Here is a 19,901-nt window from a genome sequence, read left to right on the forward strand (position 1 = left end):
TTTGCAATCATTTTTTTAAGGCAATTGATATATTTGTACCACCTTGTTTTTGGGGGGTGTAACTTATTGTCCCATCGTTTAAAAGAATGTGAGACATTAAGTAAAAAATAATTATCTATATTCAAATACATATAGTTATGGGCATTGTACTTATATCTCTATATATTTATTAGTAGGCTTTAAATATTATGCACCTTGGATTTAATATTATATAATTAATTCTGAACATAAAACTTACATCAACTGGCAGTCAATTCATTTATTTTTTTCTGTGTTCACAAGGAGCCAGACTGAGGTAAATTTTCTTTCTCTTATTCCATTGGAGTTCTCAACTAAGTCCTATTTTATGTATTTTAAAAAAAAAGTAGAGTAATATTAAATTAAATCAGCCAATACTTTTGAATGACAAAAATCACTTCCAAAGTACTCTATTCATTTCTAAAACAGAAGAGATATTTAATATTTGTTTTCTGGAATAAAACAGGGTTAAATTTGAATAATTATTTTTCTTCTTTTCTCTTTGATTTCCTGTTACATTTATAAAAGTTAAAGTCTATTCTGGTGTTTTAAAAATCCCTTGTGGTTGCAAAAAATATAGTTTATAAGATGGACTTTTAATATATAAACATTATTTGCCATGGACTGGTCATGACCCCAAAGTGAAATTTCATGACTCCACAATGTTAAGGCATAAAAGATAAGGTATACTAAAAGTTATATCACATGATGATTAAACAGCAGTCTTAATTCACCCACTAAATATTAAGGTTCTTTTTCTATTATTTCAAAAATTATGGGGGTACAAATGTTTTGGGTTACATAAATTGCTTTTGTTATGCTTGAGTTAGAGTTATAAGTGTGCCCATCACCCAGATGGTGCTCTTTGTACCCGTTAGATAGGTTTTTGCCCATCCTCTCCTCCTCCCTCCCCGCTGCTTGATTTCCACTGAGTTTTACTTCCCTTTATGCAAATGTGTGATGATTGGTTAGTTCCAATTTAATGACAAGTAAATGTGGTGTTTGTTTTTCCATCCATTAGATATTTCCCTCAGGATAATGGTCTCCACTGCCGAACAAAGTGTTGCAAAAGGCCTTAATGCATACTTTTCATGGATGAATACTATTCTACAGTATACACATACCAAAATTTGTAAACCTACTAATGAATTGATGGGCACTTGGGTTGATCCCACATCTTTGCAATTGTGAATTGTGCTGTAATAAACATTTGAGTTCAGGTGTCTTTTTGATAAAATGAATTCCTTTCCTTTGGTTAAATACCCAGTAGTGAGATTGCTGGAACAAATTGTACAGCTACTTTTAGTTCTTTGAGGAATCTCTATACTGCTTTCCATGGAGGTTATACTAATTTGTAGTCCCCCAAACAGTGTATAAGTGTTCCTTTCTCTCTGCATACAAGCCAGCATCTATTCTTTTTGGACTTTTTAATAAAAGCCATTCTTACTGTGATAAGGTGATATCTCATTGTGGTTTTAATTTGCATTTCCCTGATGATTAGTGATGTTGAGCATTTTTTCATGTTTATTGGCCATTTGCCTGTCTTCTTTTGAAAAGCTTCTGTTCATGTCTTTTGCCCATTTGTTAATGGGGTTGCTTGTTTTTTTCTTGCTGATTTGCTTGACTTCTTTATAGATTCTGGTCATTAACACTTTATTGGAAGTATAGCTTGCAAATATTTTCTCCCATTCTGGAGGTTGTTTATTTGCTCTGTTGATTATTTCCTTAGCTGTACAGAAGCATTTTAAGTTAATCAAGTCCCATTTATTATTTCTGTTGTTGCTGTGATTGGCATTAGGGTCTTCTTCATAAATTCTTTGACTAGGCCAATATCTAGAAGAGTTTTTTCAACATTTTCTTCCAGCATTCTTAAGGTTTCATGCCTTACATTTAAGTCTTTGATCCATTGTGAATTCATTTTTGTGAGTGGTGAGAGATATGGATACTGTTTCATTCTTCTACATGTGACTATCCAATTCTCCCAGATCCATTTATTGAATAGGGCTTCTTTTCCCCAGTGTATACTATTGTCTGCTTGGTCAAAGATCAGTTGATTATATGTGGATGATTTTATATATTGGTTCTCTGTTCTGTTCCATTGGTTTATATCTCTATTTTTGTGCCAATACCATATTGTTTTGGTTACTATAGTCTTGTAGTATAGTTTGAAGTCTGGTAATGTGATGATTCCAGATTTGTTCTTTTTCCTTAAGATTGCTGTGGCTATTTGGGTTTTTTCCTGATTCCAAATGAAGCATAAAATTACTTTTTCTAGATTTGTGAAATATGACTTTGGCATTTTTATGGGGATTGCATCAAATTTGTAAATCACTTTGGGTAGTATGCGCATTTTAACAATGTTGATTCTACCAATCCATGAGCATGATATGTTTTTGCATTTGTTTGTGTCTTCTGCTATTTCTTTCCTCAGTGTTTTGTAGTTCTCCCTGTAGAGATCTTTCACCTCCTTGGTTAAGTATATTCCTAAATATTGTGTTTTCTTGGTGGCTATGGTGAATGGTATTGAGTCTTTGATTTGACTCTGAATCTATTAAGATTCTTCAGGACAAAAATCTGTTTATTCTTGAGGATATTGTCCTTCTCTTTGTAAAACTCTCATCTCCACTACCCTTCTTCTTTTTGTTTAGGTACCTACTATACATTCTACTGGTCTCACCTCAAATGAGGTGGTCTGGTCTTCCCTAAATGCCTCCAAACAAAACAAGTGTCCCTATCATAGCTCCCTCTTCTTTGCCTTCATGTCACTTATGATGTCTTCTAATTAAATATTATATATTAATAATTCTTGTTTTTCTCTCCTATTAATCTGTATACTCTATGAGAGTAAGAATGGAATTAATTTTATTACCATTGTTGTCACAGCAGTAGAAGGTGGCTACTGTTTGATGCAATTTGGTGAATAAATAAATTTATTCATATATGTTCTATAATCCTTGTACATAGTTACACTAAGAAAAGCTGAATAAATAGACTTATGCAATTTTCTTATTAAACTTACATGAGCTTTAATTCTTATTTTTACTTCCGTATAAACATGTCTTTTTTTAAAAAAAAAAAAATCTTCTTTATTTTGCATCAGAATTTATCTATATTTTGCTTTTGGAACTATGTCATAGCCAGAATGTAGAAGAGTAGGAATTAAGTATTACATAGTATAAAACTGTAATCTTTGACCATTTTTACAGTGTAACAAAGTACTGGAATTATTCATTCCACTGTTTATTTCTGTTTGTCGTTCACTAAAATACTTGATCAAGTAACAGTGACATCTTACAATAATTGCAAACATACAGAGAATGAAACTAAATTAGGTGTTTGAGATTCAGAAGTATGTTATATCATATTTTTGAGAAACCCAGCAAATCCTTCCATTATAATAACTTTGGCAGGATTTAGAATATTTATTTATTTAAACTTATGTTAATGCTATGGATTTCCTAAATTTAGATACCTGTAAAACATGGTGTGCAATGCGTTATTCCTGACTTCTATACCAATTGTTCTCAAGGAAATACACTCATTTACTAAATATGAATGAATTGGTTGAGTATATAATAAAATGTAAAATCACACAAAATTATGACAAAAGGTTAGATACACAAGTATTTGCTTTTCAAATAATTAAAAAAAATCTTTGTGTGTATTTATTTACAAAATTATTTTTTCATATGTAACATTTATTGGCCTAATTATTTTATTAAATATTTATGTATGCTATCAACTTTAATCTTCCTATCAATATATATCAAAAGGCATTATGAGTTTCATTTATAGATGAGGAATCTAATGCTCAGATGGAACCATTGACTTGTTCAGGACATACAGTTACAAGTAGAAAAAGTCACAGTTTAAACTCCAGTTCTATTTGAATGCAAAGCCTGTTTTCTCTCCTCTTATTTGCTGCCACTTGCCAAGGCTAGTTGTCAAGTGCAAGTGTTTTTAATGTGTACAGTGTAATAAACAGCATTCTTTTATGCTACAAGGGGCAGAATCATATCATGCTAGGGCTGTAATCTCTGCAGTATCAATGCCTGGGATTAAGGCCAAGTTCTGCGGTTTGCTAGCCATGTGGACCTATGAAAATTATTTACCCACTCAGTAGGTCAGTTTTCTCTGTCAAATGAAACCGGTGAGAAATACTATCTACTACAAAGAGTGCTAAGAAGTTTAAAAAATTAATATCTAAAGTACTTATGACAGTGCGTAGTACATGGTAAAGTCTAAATTAAAATCAATACATTGTATGGCAATTAGCTGGTGACAAGGTATAGTTGAGTAAACAAAACAGATGCATTTGTCCTTATTTACAAATTCTTCTTTAGAAAAGCAATAAGTAAATGTTAAACAATAAAATACAAATTGCATAATTTATCTATTCTATAAAATATTTTAGTAATTTTCACTGAATATGTCTGTACTTATCCAAATGTACTTGGTGGTACACATTGATATCAAAAGAAAGACTGTGTATGTACATATACACAGTATATATTGTCTATGTTTGTGTACTTGTAAATCCTAGTTCATTTATAATGATGGCTAAAAGAGTTATAGCTGTTCAAATAGAACAGAACATGATAAGAAAATATTAATTTATAATTTTCAAAATGTATTCACATGTATCATCTTTTTCCTTATAGATAGACTAAAGAGCTATAGAATTAGCTATAATTATTTATTTTATTAAATTAAAAAAACTGGCTAATATTCATATTTAGTAATATCTCTTTAATCTTAGTTGAAGATTTTAGTTTTCATTTTTAATAAAACTCTCTGAAATCATTTAAGTCTTAATTTTTTTGGTATAATAGTTTGAAGATGTTTCATTATAGAGATCCCTTGGTAACTATTTCAATTTCCAGAAGTAGTGTAAGTGATGAAAATGAATTTGAGTGCCAGTCCTGAAATTCAATCATGTCACATTTAAACCCCTAGGAGGGAAATATATATGGCTATTGTGGACTACACAGTCTAATAAATGAAAACAATCCTAGTTATTTTTAGATTATTTAACGAGCTATCAATTTTCATTGCACTTACTCTAGTTTAAATATCATGTTCTATTAAACATACATGGCAAAGCATATCTGTTCTTATGAGAATAGGTTTCTCATTCCAGTTCATCATCATTTTCCTTTCAAGTTGTTTATGAAAATAGCTGTCTGAACGCGTGAGCTTATACCATTTAAAAGCAACAAGGGAGTCTAAATTAGGATTTTAATTAGAAGAATTGCTGTAATGCTATAATAAATACTGTAGGAACATCTAAATGGTTTATTAAATAAAATTTTTTAAATAAAATTTAATAAAATCCTTTATAAGTAAATGAAAAATAAAACCAAAAAAGTAAATAAGCTGTATGATCCTCATCTAGAAATCTAAACTGAAATTATTTAAATCAGAAATGTTGTTGCCTTACCCCCCATAAATATAATTAGCAAATAATTACTGGAAAAATTATAGGCAGTTTTTTTTTTGCCTGGTGTTAAAAGGTTCATTAATATTTGAAATAAATACATTGTTATTGAAAATGTTCAATAGGCAATTGATTTACATAATAATTCTCACATTATTGTGTATAAGGTCATAATAGATACAGCTAGATATAACTTTATTCTTTATAAAGTAAAAGTTCTTAATCACTATATTAATTAAAGACATACATTATAATAAAGAATTCACATAGCTATTTTTGTAGTTTTTATTAAGGGAATATCACAACATAAATGACATGCTTTTAATTGTTTAACTGAAAATAAATACATTCTAGTTTTTAATAAATGATGTATCACTAATATGGAAAATGTTTTATTTGATTGTACTGGTAAAGGCAGCCTTGATATTTAGCTTAAAATGGAAAGTCAAGTAAGAATAAGAGAAAGGCAGAGAAAGATCTGAAATGAGCAAATCCTTTTGATAATAAGTGAAAAGATACCATGATCAGTCTGTCTATAGTGAAAAAAATTATCTCTGAAATTACTGCATTGATAATTTCAAGGCTTGTTTGTGGTAGTAGCTGCTGAGATCACAGCATTCATATGTGCTGTTGATTATTTAAAAGGGATGAATAAGTGATATAATATAAATTACCAAGATGTCCACATGTAGAAGTGGCCTAAAAAGAGAAACAAGAACTGTTTGCCTCTCTTATTTTAAATCCATTTTCATACTGCAATGTAGAGTTATAAAAGATCTTATAAAATCAAAGAAAAGCAATTCAAGTTCCTATCAACATTTACTAAGTACCAACTAGTATGACAAGATTACATTTTATATGCTGGGAAAAGCATCTTCAGAATACCGGTTAAAAATGGAAAGTCAGATGAACAATAGCTTGAACATAGTGGAGGAAGTCAGAAAAATCAGGTATCATCCCTATGTTTAAGGAACTCAGAATGCTAGGTTCATTCATTCATTCAGCAAATATTTATCGAACATTTACTCTGTGCCAGCACTATTCTGGCAACTGTGATTACAGCAATAAAATCTCTCCCTCATGAGGCATATCTCTTGGGGGAATAGTCCATAAATAATCTATAAAACTGAAAATATATGGTAGTGATTAATGCAAAGGAGAAAAAAATAAAGCAAAGAAGGAGGTTAGTGTGTGTTACAATGTGGTGTTGTAGGGGGGTTAGAGGCCAGGAAAGGCCTCATTGGGAAGACCTTGTTTTATACAATGACCTCAAGGGAATGGGAGTGTGTCACAACAGAGCCTATTACAGAAAGAGAGAAATGGGAGAGGAAAGGTTCCAGTGCAACAATGTGCCAGTGTGTGCCCAGGAGCAATCTGGAGGCCAGTGTGGCCAGAGCAGTGCCTAAGCAAAAGAGAGGGTAAGAGGAGATGGGGTCAGAGAGGGGTGAGGCAGTAAGCTGGGGTACAGGCAGCTCCTGGGGGCTGGCTGCAGGAAATAGCGCCATCACTTTCACTCTGCCTGACATCAGAAGCCAGCAGAACACTTGAATGACAAGGCAGTACATTCTGGCTTTTTTTTTTTTTTTTTTTTTAATAGGTTCCTTCTAGCAGCTGGGTGGAACCGAAAGGAGCATACTTGGAAGTAGAGAAGAGACTCCGATTGGTAAAACTTTAAACTGGGAGTTTTTATGTCTTTAAAAAACTTTTTGTCACCTCCTTTGCTTTACAATGATCTCCTCACGATTAAGGACAACTTTCTGAGTGTGTGTGTGCATGCGCACGTGTGTGTGTTTGTATGTGTGTGTGCACAAGCGTGTGCCCGTGTGTGGAAACCAGAGCTTCCTATGGAGCCTCGTGTTCAGAATACAGTCATGGTTTTACAGCTCTCGCTCCTTCCCTTCTCCCTCCTTTTTCTTTTTCATATTCTTTGTAAATGCCAACTAGGTTCTGCTTCTTTTTAGTATCTCATCCTTTTCTGTTTAACTGTTTTATCTGTTTTCCATTTTTTCTGCTATTCTTCTTCCACTTTCACTCTCAAAATAAGAAGTGGTAGATAAAAAGCAAGAGGAAGAGGCAGAGGGAGATGCACAACCAATCCCAGGTTTATTCACATATCTCATGTGCTCTCATTAAGAATTCCTGTAAAATATAATTATTCTTTTTAGGCCATAATGGTAATATATGCCTATTTTTGAAAATTCAAAATATACAGAAAGTATTAAGATGAAGGCCCAACTCAACTATAATATGATAAATATTAAATTACTTCCTGGGGGGAAGGTGCTATGTTCATGTTTTTTTTTTTTATTGTGATTAATGTTATTGAATCTAAAGATACAATGAATTAAGGATAATTGATATTTATCTTCTATGTTTATTATAAATATTTCCTCAGTTTATTAATTTGTCTTTTATATGTTATTACTTTTAAACAGATTTTTAGTCAGTTCTATTCTTTTGCAATATCTTTCATAATTTATTATTTTTTGGGGGGTGTTGAGAATGTTTTCATTCTAAAATACATCTGAAGTATAAAATTCCAATAAAATGTATTGAACTTAATTATTTCATCAGTATAAATAAGAAGAAATAGGACAAGTGAAGCAACTTTGAGTGCAGGAAGCCAAGACTGGAGTACCGTTAACTCAGCAGTCAGCGTCCACTATTCTCTCTTCCCCCTCCTTCCTGAATTATCTGCCAAAACATATCACTTCTCTGCCATTACTGCAGGTGTAAACAGACCCAATGGTGACCCTCTGGGACAGGATACAAAGCCCAAGAGAAAGTTTATCAATCTTACTCCAGGGTGGAAGCCAGCACACAGGTTATAATCTATGTAATGTCACCTCCCATGATGCTAACTTCAAGAAGCTTAGAGTGGGTACCACCTGTAACCTGGAAATGCTTCTCTGTGCCCCTGTAGTTGCTTAATTCTCTAAGTTCTCTATGTGCAAAACTAAATCATCAATGTGGCAGAATGCCTTTAAAAAAAAAAAAACAAAACTCTGACTTGTCTAAAAACTAAGATGTCACAGAAAAATGTAGAACCCTACCCCCAGAAACTTAGGAAATAGGGAGAACGAGGATCCTTAATTTATTATATGTTACTACAAATTAATAAAATAAAAACAAATACCCCAATATGGAGACATATTTTAGAATGTATGCTAAGTGATTCTTTCTGATCTCTTTGTTGAGGCACAGAGAAATAAATAGAGGAAATGCTAGAACGTCAGAGTACATGATAGGTTAAAGAAGGCATGTCACTATCACTCTCATGTTCACAGAGAAGTATAAGTCTAAATGTAAATAGTATATATATATATATATATATATATAAAAAACCAAGTCAAAGAAAAGCAAAGGTTTCATTAAACACAGTAATCAAAAACTAATTGGAAGATACTGGACACAAACTGGTGGCGATTAAGTTGACAGTCTATTTTAGTATTTCCTTCTATAATCAATCAGGCTACTTTGTTCTCAAGGAGACTTCTCAATAAAAGTGTCTGATGGGAGGATATATGGGCTTTAGTCATTAGTTTCAACATCTAGTTCACATTCCGGTCTTCTTCTGTTTCAACATACAGGCATCCATCTGGCTGTCTGGTTGCTTCTTGCTCAGCACAGCGGGACAAGGGCATCTCTCCCACTTCCATGGCCTTAGTGTCTGTCTTATAACCCCCCATTTCCAATCTATTAACTTTCACCTCTACCTTAATTCTTCCACAACATATAGCTCCGTGACCTAGGTCTCCTCTCCTAGGATGTCTACAACCTCAGACACCACTTCTTCTGCAGCTCATTGAGAGAGCTAGCGCTTGACCACCACAGAGTGGTGCCCATCCCTAGGCAAGGTTCTCATGACACATCCCTTGTACAGTCCTCCTTTTACAAAACTGAGAAGGCCTCTTCTTCCAATTGTTCCTCTGGCCAGGTCTTCTACAGGTCAAAGGTGGACTTACTCCTCCTGGACATGCTCTAATCTAGGTACTATTTTAAGCTCTACCAAAGTTCTAGTGCTGCCTGGAGGATCCCTTATTCTGGCACCAGATCTCTATTTTTGCTGCATGAAAGTGAAATGGTCACTGATATCAGTTTTTTGTTATTCCTTATATTAATAAAGTGTTCATTTACAAATATCTTGGAGGTGCATTTTAGCACAACTTCCAGCACCGTTGGGGTAGCCATCTTCACATCCCAGGAAACAGAAAAGGATGCAAGTGCTGTGCCTGTGGTGGACTCAAGACCGGCTGAACCTCAGTTTGAGTTAGCTTGGTGGGTATTTAGTTAAATGCTTTGTGGGAAGGTGGCTAGGTTAGTTGGTTGGGTGGCTATTGTTCTGTTTAGTTATATGGTCAACCTGCTTACTCAGCCTGCCCTTTCCCTCTGTCTGTGCCCTGTGGCTGTCATCATCAACTCATGCTCAATGTCTTCGCTCTATTATTTTAAGCTTAGAAAGGTTTTTTCCCCCAATCCAAAATTTTTCTATGATATTTAGAATTTAGTTATTTTAATGCAGTTTTTCAGTACTAGGGAAACGAGCATGCCATTTTTAGATCATTATTTTGTTTACATGTGTAACTCAAATTATTCAACAAATTCTTTATTTTATAAAGATCATGGTTGAAGAGGAAGAAAGAAAGGGAAAGTGAGAAATAAATTCCTTACTATGGCTAAAGATAAAGCACTATGTGCGTAGAGTGTATGTGTAAGAGAGAGAACACGTGATGTGTGTATTCAGGTTTATCTTGTACATCTCTATCTGAGGGGGCATCTCAATTTTGAGGAAATTATACGGAACTGGGAAATAGAGATCTGTGTTCTTTCTAGTCCTGTTTTTTTCACTATCTGTGAAAGCTTGGGCAGACCACATCATCTGTGTCTCAGTTTCAGCATCTGTATCTGCATTCTGAACTTGCATAATAATGTTGTGGTGCTCAGATTGTATAATATACATCAAAGAAGTAGTAGTAGCAGAATAAAGTTTCTATAAGTTTCCAATAATTATAAATCTGTACCATTTGTGTTCTTATTTGCATGTGTTTAAGCCCCATTTGGGCTCTATCCCATTGGCTCTAGTCCTGCCTTGTCCCTGCTCTTTTTTTGCAGGAGAGTGGGGCTTTCAGCTTCTTTGTAAACACTTCCGGCAAATAATTGCCCTGTCATTTGATCCATCATCTCAAGACCCTACTGTCTTAGACTTCCAAGGAGACAAATAGTGTGTAAAGTTCTTGCAGGTGTGTACTACAGGTCAGCTGGACCCCCCTTACCTCCACCTTTTATTTGTAATAGAGGCTGTCTGGTTCCAGTGTCCCAAACTTACTGTCTGAACAAAAGTAACCATGCTGGTGGTATAAATTTAGGTCATATACCTACTCAAAAGCCAAAATGGGATTCACAGGAGAGAAGGATTTGTGTATCTGAGGAACTGTTGCCATTGTTTTCAGGTCACAAGATCCTACTTCTATGCATATTGTGCACTAAGCAAGACATCCTGGAGAGTATGTGTATATCAATAACACTAATAACAACAAATACAGAATGTGCCTTTTAAATTAATTATGTACTCTAAAAGAAAATCATATTGATTTTTGGCTCAGATTGTAAAAATTATGTTTTTTATATATATACAAACACAGACAAACACACACATACACACACACATGTAAATACTTACTGTATTGACAATTTCTTCCCATAAATTCACCTGGGCACTCACAGGAATAATTAGCAACAAGGTCTGTACATATTCCACCATTTTTGCACGGATCAGCTTCACATTCATTTATGTCTGAGAAAAAACAGAAAAGACAGAGGAAGAGAATTACAGTTAAAAATGATTAGATATTAGAAGATTTTAGGAATCTTAAAATAAAATCTCTAAGTAATGCTATTTTTTGTGTACATGTGTATGTATGTATATGTGTTTAGTCAGTAATACAAATGCTGATTAAAACCAATAATTTATTAACAATCAAATTTTAATCCATTTCTGGTAGAACTGAGAATCCAGAGGAAAGACCAATAGAATAAACCACTCTCCTATTCTGAAAATAAATATGAATAGTTTGGGGAAATATTCAGTATATCCTTAGAATTAAATCAAACAAATTAACCCTGATACAAAGATGAATTGATATCACTTAAAAGATCTAGAAACCTCCCCTGTAGCAACAACTGCCAATTAACACTGTCTCATTTTATCTTAATTCATTAAAATTCTAACTGACAGAGATGTTTTAGTTTCTAAATAGTTCACCTTTGATGAATACGATGAGAAGCAAATTAGAGTTAATAGCTAAAGCTCGTTACATGCAAAGTGTAATAAATGTAAATGATGATCACTTCCTAATCTCATTCAAGGGTTTCTAAAGTTAGGATGACTAAAGGGACTTACTTTTGGTATACTATTACTATGTCTGATGCAAAATAACATGTAATATAAAACATTCAGCAAATTATATTAATTTCATTTCTAATTTTGGACAACAGTGAAAATAAGTAAGATTTTTGAACACAAAAAGAGATAATGACATCATGTTAAGTGAAATAAACCAGGCACAGAAGACAAATACTACATGTTCTTCTATGTGGGAGCTAAAAAAACTTGATCTCATGGACACAGAGAACTGAATGATAGATACAAGAGATTGAAAAGCAGGGGTGGGAATTGGGGAATTAAGAGAAGTTGGTTAATGGATACAAACATACTGTTAGATAGAATAAATAAGTTCTAATATTTGATAGAAGAATAGAGTGACTGTATTTAGCAACAGTATTTTGTATATTTCAAAGTTACTAGAAGACTTGATACCAACATATGCAAATGATAACTATAGTACTGTAGTATAGTTTGAAGTCTGGTAATATAATGCCTCCAGATTTGTTCTTTTTGCTTAAAATTGCTTTGGCTATTCAGGCTCTTTTCTGGTTCCAAATGAAGCATAGAATTATTTTTTTCTAGATGTGTGAAATATGACTTTGGTATTTTGATAGGAATTGCACTGAATCTACGAATCACTTGGGATAGTCTGCATATTTTAACAATGTTAATGCTACTGATCCATCAGCATGATATGTTTTTCCATTTGTTTCTTTCATCTGTGATTTCTTTACTCAGTGTTTCACAGTTCTCTGTAGCCACATGTAGGAGAATGAAATATGATCCATATCTCTCACCACTCACAAAAATTAATTCAAGATGGATAAAATACTTAAATGTAAGGCATGAAACCAAGAATTCTAAAGAAAATGTTGAAAAAACTTTTCTAGATATTGGCCTAGGCAAAGAATTTATGAAGAAGACCCCAATGGCTATTACAACAATAAAAATAAGTAAATGGCACCTGATTAAATTAAAAAGCTTCTACACAACTAAGGAAATAATCAACAGAGCAAATAGACAACCTATAGAATAGGTGAAATTATTCACAAACTATATATTTAAAAAAGGGCTAATATCCAGAATCTACAAAGAACTCAAACAAATCAGCAAGGAAAAAACAACCCCACTAAAATGTGGGCAAAACCATGAACAGAAGTTTTTCAAAAGAAGATAGAAAAATGACCATTAAACATATGAAAAAAATGCTCAGCATCACTAATAATCAAGGAAATGCAAATTATTAATAAAGACACAAAGAGATATCACTTTACCTGTTAGAATGGCTTTTATTAAAAAGTCCAATAAGAATAGATGCTGATGTGGATGCAGAGAGAGAGCAACGCTTATACACTGTTGATGGGACTGCAAATTAGTATAACTTCTACGGAAAATAGTATGGAGATTCCTCAAAGAAACTAAAGTAGACCTACCATTGAATCCAGCAATCCCACTATTGGGTATCTACCCACAGGAAAAGAAGTCATTTTATCCCAATGACACCTGCACTTGAATGTTTATTGCAGCACAATTTACAGTTGCAAAGATGTGGAATCAACACAAATGCCCATCAATCCATGAGCTGATTAACAAAATGTGGTGTATGTATAGCATGGAGTACTACTGAGCCATAAAAAGATGAATTAATACATTTGACAACAATTTAGATGGAACTGAAGACTATTCTGCTAAGTGAAGTATCTCAAGAATGGAAAAACAAACACCACATGCACTTGTTATTAAATTGGAACTAAGTGATGAGCGCACATGTGCACTGAGGGAAGTAAAACTCAGTGGAAATCAAGCAGGGAGAAGGAGGAGGAGGGGATGTGTGAAAACCTACCTAACAGGTACAATGGACACTAGTTGGGTGATGGGCACACTTATAGTCATGACTCCAGCATTACAAAAAGTGATCCTTGTAACCAAAAACATTTGTGCCCCCTTAATATTTTGGAAAAAAAAGAAATGATAAATATTCAAGGTGATGGATACACTCCCCCCAAAATAAACAGTTCATCCAGTTATGCCTAAAAAGAAGTAATGACTAATTCAATCAAATATTCATCACTGGTATTTACAAAGCATTCCCTCTAAGCACAGCACCATGCTACTTTTCTGGAAGGTAACACAGTAGCTGGAGACCACACACCACTCCTCTTCTCTTTCTTTTCCTATCATCTACTCCAGTTGAACTCCCTATCTGCTCTTATTTCTACAGCTCTGTGTTCTGTTGTTTTTAACCATTTTGCACATCTAAATGGCCTAACTTGGAAATTGTTTAAATGCCTTTCACCCATTCACCTCATCAGACAGTGAACTTCATGAATGCAGCTCCAAACTGCCCTGTTCTTTGTATGCCTGCAAATACCACACTCAATCTGGAAAAACACTAGTGTCCAATAAATGTTCCCTGATAAACTTTTTATTAATACCAAAAGAATAGACATAGTGGAGTGCACAAACTAAACAAAATAAAGCAAAACAAAAAACATTTTATTTCAGATTTGTAATGTGTCTACTGGTACACTATAACAGCAAAATGTATTACCTAAGTCCTGGGTTATCACAGTTTCTTAAAGCAGTATGGCCATTAATTTACCCTCTAAAGAAAAAACAAGGAAAAAATGCTGGAAAACTCTCTATTTTATCCTTTCTTTCAACTTCTTTCTTCTAAACAGTATTCCCTCCTAAAAGCAGATCTGGTCATCTTCTCACTCTAAGTTCACTGTAGAAAGTCTGGACTAAATTTCCTTAGGCAGGTGATGTATTTCTCTGAAAAGGCAGCCTTTTTTGGTTTCTGGTTATCTGTCACAGCTTGAAAGTAGAGACAATTTATACGGTATTCAGAAAGAATCTAAATAACTTGATGATTTTATAACATTCATAATAGGATAAAATCAGGATCTATTGACTCCTAAAAAGAGCTGTGCACTGTAAAATATGATAGACTCTCAAATATTTGATACTGAAACTCTAAAGAAGAATGAAAGAAAAGAGTGAATGAGCATAAGTCATTTCTTCACTATTTTTATACAATGAAATAGTGCTTTTATCAAAATTTCACTTGGTCTTTATATTGAACTGACAGGCAAAACATTTTTTATTAAATTTTCTAAGTGGTATAAAAATCTCTGTTATATTTATTTTATTGTGAATTCAATGTAAGACAACAATGTTTGGCTACTTTGGAACATGCCCAATATGTCTTTACCTGTATCATACCTACTACAATTTGTTTTAGATGAGAACATGCTAATGGTTAAGTTAAATCAGCATTTTTTAGAAAAAAATTGCCATATTTATTAAAGTTGGATATAAACAGTTATTCTCTTATATACTTATAGAGAAAAAACTCAGTACTCATGTCTGAATGAAACTATAATTTGATCTTTGACGTAAAAGAAAGGTTTAATTAGAATTAACAAGGTCAAGATGGACATGGTGGTGTATTTCCAAGTAGGGAACCAGAACGAACCATAATGTTGAGATGTTCATGGTATGATGTTGTGTTTATGTACAACAGTAGCCCACTTTGGAGCAGAGAAAGTGAAGAAGAGTGCTGGGAGTCCAAGTCCAAGGATGTAGATGGGGACCAGATCATGATGAACCCTTAGTGACAGCTGAGGGAACTGGATTTTAAGTTCTGGAACTGACAACTTGGAGCAGTATGGAAGGGTATTTTCTTCACCCTTCTAGTTTTGAATAGCTTAGTAAAGCCAGATGTGCAATGGACTTGAGGATGGATAAAAAATGGCAGGACAGAGACCCGCACAAGATTTAATGCAAATAGGTATGATATATTTTAATTCTCATGCAGGAACCTCTACGCATTTTCTAATTTTAAGATTGATATATATCATGAGTACAATCAAACCCAGTTCCTGCTGCTTTGCAATGCTGATAGAAGGAAATTTTCATAGCCAGCAATGTGAGAACCATCAAGAGTTATTATACGTACTATTACTGATATGCAAACACTGTTCTTTGCTTCCTTAAATCTTCCAGTTTTTACACAATAAATAATACTTAAAATATGTGACTGTGGATCTAATTGAGAAAAAAATCAATCTTTAAATCATCCATCCATAGTTTCATCAGGCCAGATCTGATGAAAGCAAGTTATAATTAAGAACTTCTTATTCTAAAAAAACCACAGTTAACACCTTTACCCAGAGGTTAACGTGAAGTGGAATGAATTGGAATTGCATTTGCTGAAGTGGAAATGCTTTGTAGACATACCCAACTTGTGATAAAGAATGACCTTTACATTTTTTAAATATGCATTTTCAATGTTTTTTAAACTCAAAAACTACTTAAATCTAAATTCATAAAAACATAAATATTATTTTAAATGATCTATATTCTATAACATAGTAGCAAAATTAATAAAAACATTTCTGCATTTGTACATATCCAGTAACATTCAGGCTCAGAGAATAGATGAAAATCACACAGAAGCGTTTATGTATTAGTATAACGTAGGAGCTCTTTTAGCAGTGAAGGCTATTTGTACTGTGATTAACACAGCAAGCAATCCAAATGGAAACTGACCTCAATTGTATAAATCATGTTTAATTAAAAACTAGATAGAAATGTTCACACAGTATAATGTAATGAAACGAGAATTAAACCTATTTATAATAAATCACAAACATTTCTCTTTGTCACAGATCAAGACATTTATCATTTTCAGAAAAAAGTTCACATCTGTTTCAAATAAACAGAAATACACTAGATTATTTTTATAACTAGAAAAAAATTTGACATAGCAGTCCTCCTATAAAATAGGAATTCTCCATATTTGGTTATAGTCATAGTTCATTTATGATAATAATATGTGTCATTTTTGAGGTCCTGCATTAAAAAGCAGTTTCATTTAAAATTTTGTCTTATAATCAAGGTAGCCAGCTAAGTCCTGAATACATAAAACTGAGTTTGTGACTGAGGCACACTGATCAGAACTGCACATAGGTTTCTGTATGTAGTCATGACTCACTCTGTTTTCTGAGAGGTTCTTTTAAATTTTGTTTTGTTTTTTGTTGCTGAAAGAAGAAAGCAAGGAAAAGAAGGGAGGAGGGGAACAGATGAGAAAGTAAGCAGCTGAATTTCTTTAAAAAGAAACATGAATTTCTTTGAACCAAAGCAGTACTGTACAATGATTGCCAGGCCCTTGCCTCTGTTATAGCTAATTACACAGATTCATTCACTTTATATGCATAACTTAGACTATCTTTATCATTATGTCATACTTAATTTACTTTCTGCAGATTTCTAAGAGAGTATGTTGGTAGTCTACCCTCTTTGGCTTGTTTTTTTTTTTTTTTTCCTTTTTAACAGAAATAATATTAACCCATGTGCACCCTACAGATTTAATTGTGAGAAGCCTCTTCCAGTAATTGGAGAATTATTCATGCATTCATTAAGATCACTTTGAGTACTCATCCTTTAGAGAGTTTACCTTATACACATCCACATCCTGAGAAATGTTCAGTTATGAAGTTATGCCTCGTCTTCTTTGTCCTGGACCTTTGTCAGGCCCATAATTGTGCAAATTATATCCCAAGGCCCATGAAATTGACCTTGGAGTGGTGGGTTGTCAAAGAGTTTTTAAAATGAAAATTATATTTGTTAGTTACTTATTTGTGCCTTCAAAAATGATGAATTATATGGGCATAATTTCTTGCCACAGAAACCATGGTGCTTTTTCTCAGAATTACATTTTAATATTCAATAATCTCATTCTTCATTATAGACTCCACCAACTAGCCAGAGATAAAATAGAGATTTCTTGAATCTAATTCTCTGGGGCCTACTCTGGAGACTTTCAAATCTAATTTATTGGTCTCCAACTGGTTCATCTTTGTAATCTGCAGAGTAGGAATGATAGCAAGTTGCACTTTTGAGCTATCATTGTCCCAATTCATCCTTGAGTTCCTTCAGAACTTCTCAGGAGAATCCATCTGTCCCTATTAGTTTAGCCACATTTATTTGTTAACTTGGATTAGATATTAATATTTTGAATACTGACCACCATTTGCACCAGGACATCCAATCCTCTTGAGGACAGAAACCTATCTAACCCCTTCCTAGTGAAGACAAACACAACTTAACCATGAATCTATCTCCTCTTCATTCCCAGGTATATCCAGGGCCCTACAAGCATCAAAAAAGAACACTGATTCTTGGGCTAAGCACCTTATTTTGATATATTAAAAGAACACCATGATAAAGCCTTTATTTTTCTTTTGCAAAAGCAATATTTCTTGACTTCCTTATTCCTTTCCCTTGGGCTGGTCTTTCCTACTGCAATATTGTTATTGACTTCTAATTAGTCGGCAAGAGCTTATTTTCAAGAGCCTACTATTCTTGATCCTTAACAACACATCTTCCCTGGGCTCTTCATTAGCTATTAAATGTTCTCCAGACCTCCTGTGAGTAACTGCTTTTTAAAATTTGACCTTTTATTTTTTTTTCTTATCTAAAGCCTATGGTCTTTCAATTTCTTTTTTAAGACTGAATGACTTTATGATGAATTTCTAGGAATTCTATCCTCCCACTCAGATGTTGAAGTTAATTATGTCATAATTAGAATCATCTAGAGGATTTCCCAGTCATTTCTGGGACCAGTTCAGTATATTTTACATTTCTGTTCTTAAACTCCCTTTTGATCTGGCCTTTTGCTATATTACCGGTAATTCATTCTAAAGTAGTATATTAAAGCCAGCATTCTTCAATGAGAAGATATAACACAAACTTTATATGATGATTTATTGGTAACATTCATTTACCAAGAACACCACTGTAACAGTCTCAAATCCAAGAGGAGTTTATCCATCATCTCCTTCTAACAAAGATCATATTTTCTGCCCATCCCTATCCTGGCATCCTAGTAATTATTTTGAAATCTATTTAGATGCAAATATCTTTGTACTAGTATTCAGGCAGTAGTCATCCAAATTATCTGAGTTGTTTCCATATAAAATTATTCCAATAAAGCTTTATTTGCTTTTAATCAGCTATTTGGCCAGTAAGATAAGATAGCTGTTCCAAGATACTTATAAAACCAAAACCACAGGAGGCAGAAAAGGGTTAGGGAAGGGGTAATCAAGAGGGTGCTATGTCTCTAAAGCACAAATATTTGCTGATTTAAAAATATTCGTAATTAAAAGCTACATGGAAAACATACAGTAGAAGCCAACAGGAACAAATGCTTCCTTCCGTGAAAATTTTCACAAAAGGGAAAACCATCTCAAGGATGTTACATCAGTGGCATGCATCATAATAACTTGTCCTGCAATAAATATTTGTTGGCTAGGTTCCATGGCTCACACCTGTAATCCTAGCACTCTAGGTGGCTAGGATTGCTTTGAGGATTGCTTGAGGTCAGGAGCTGGAGATCAGCCTGAGTAGAGTGAAACCCTGTCTCTACTAAAAATAGAAAACAAATTAGGGCCGGGCATGGTGGTGCACACCTGTAGTCCCAGCTACTCAGGAGGCTAAAGCAGGAGGATTGCTTGGGCCCAGGAGTTTGAAGTTGCAGTGAGTTATAATGACACCATTGCACTCCAGCCAGGGTGACAGAGAGAGACTCTGTCTTCAATAAATAAATAAATAAATAAATATGTTTGGTTTGGCAAGAAAGAAATGTGAATATTAATCATCTAGTAAATAATCAAATATGTACTGTAAAAGTGAGTCCCATAATTGGGGTAGGTGCCCCAGCCTATTTCTAAAGGGATTCTATTATGGAAAAATGAAGTTAGAGCAATGCTTCTTTTAAAAGTTGGAGCTTTTAAAACATACCAATGCACAAGTCCTCCAACCAGAGATTCTGATTTTTTAATAGTCTTGGGAGGGAAGAAAGTAGTAATATAGTTTTAAAAGAAGTTCAGGTAATTCTGAAGGGTAGCCAGTGTTGGCAAATGCTGAAGAGAACCTCTGCTTATGAAGTCCATCCATCCATCCATCTGTCCCACCATCGGTTCATCCGTTCATCCATCTATCCATCCATCCATCCATCCATCCATCCATCCCTAGTTTTATACTAGGTGCTAAGAA

General features: G+C 33.7%; 1 protein-coding gene across 2 annotated transcripts in view; it reads right to left on the reverse strand.

Moving 5' to 3' along the window:
- The window catches only part of EDIL3 (EGF like repeats and discoidin domains 3), a 391,875-nt gene that overhangs the window by 148,691 nt on the left and 223,283 nt on the right, over positions 1-19,901 (reverse strand). For both annotated transcript variants that reach the window (XM_069492261.1, XM_069492262.1), the window contains one exon: positions 11,136-11,249. In XM_069492261.1, coding sequence (XP_069348362.1) covers positions 11,136-11,249 — 114 coding nt within the window. The remainder of the gene's footprint in view (positions 1-11,135; positions 11,250-19,901) is intronic.

The sequence above is a fragment of the Eulemur rufifrons genome, chromosome 17 (genome assembly GCF_041146395.1).
Source record: "Eulemur rufifrons isolate Redbay chromosome 17, OSU_ERuf_1, whole genome shotgun sequence".
Lineage (NCBI taxonomy): Eukaryota > Metazoa > Chordata > Mammalia > Primates > Lemuridae > Eulemur > Eulemur rufifrons.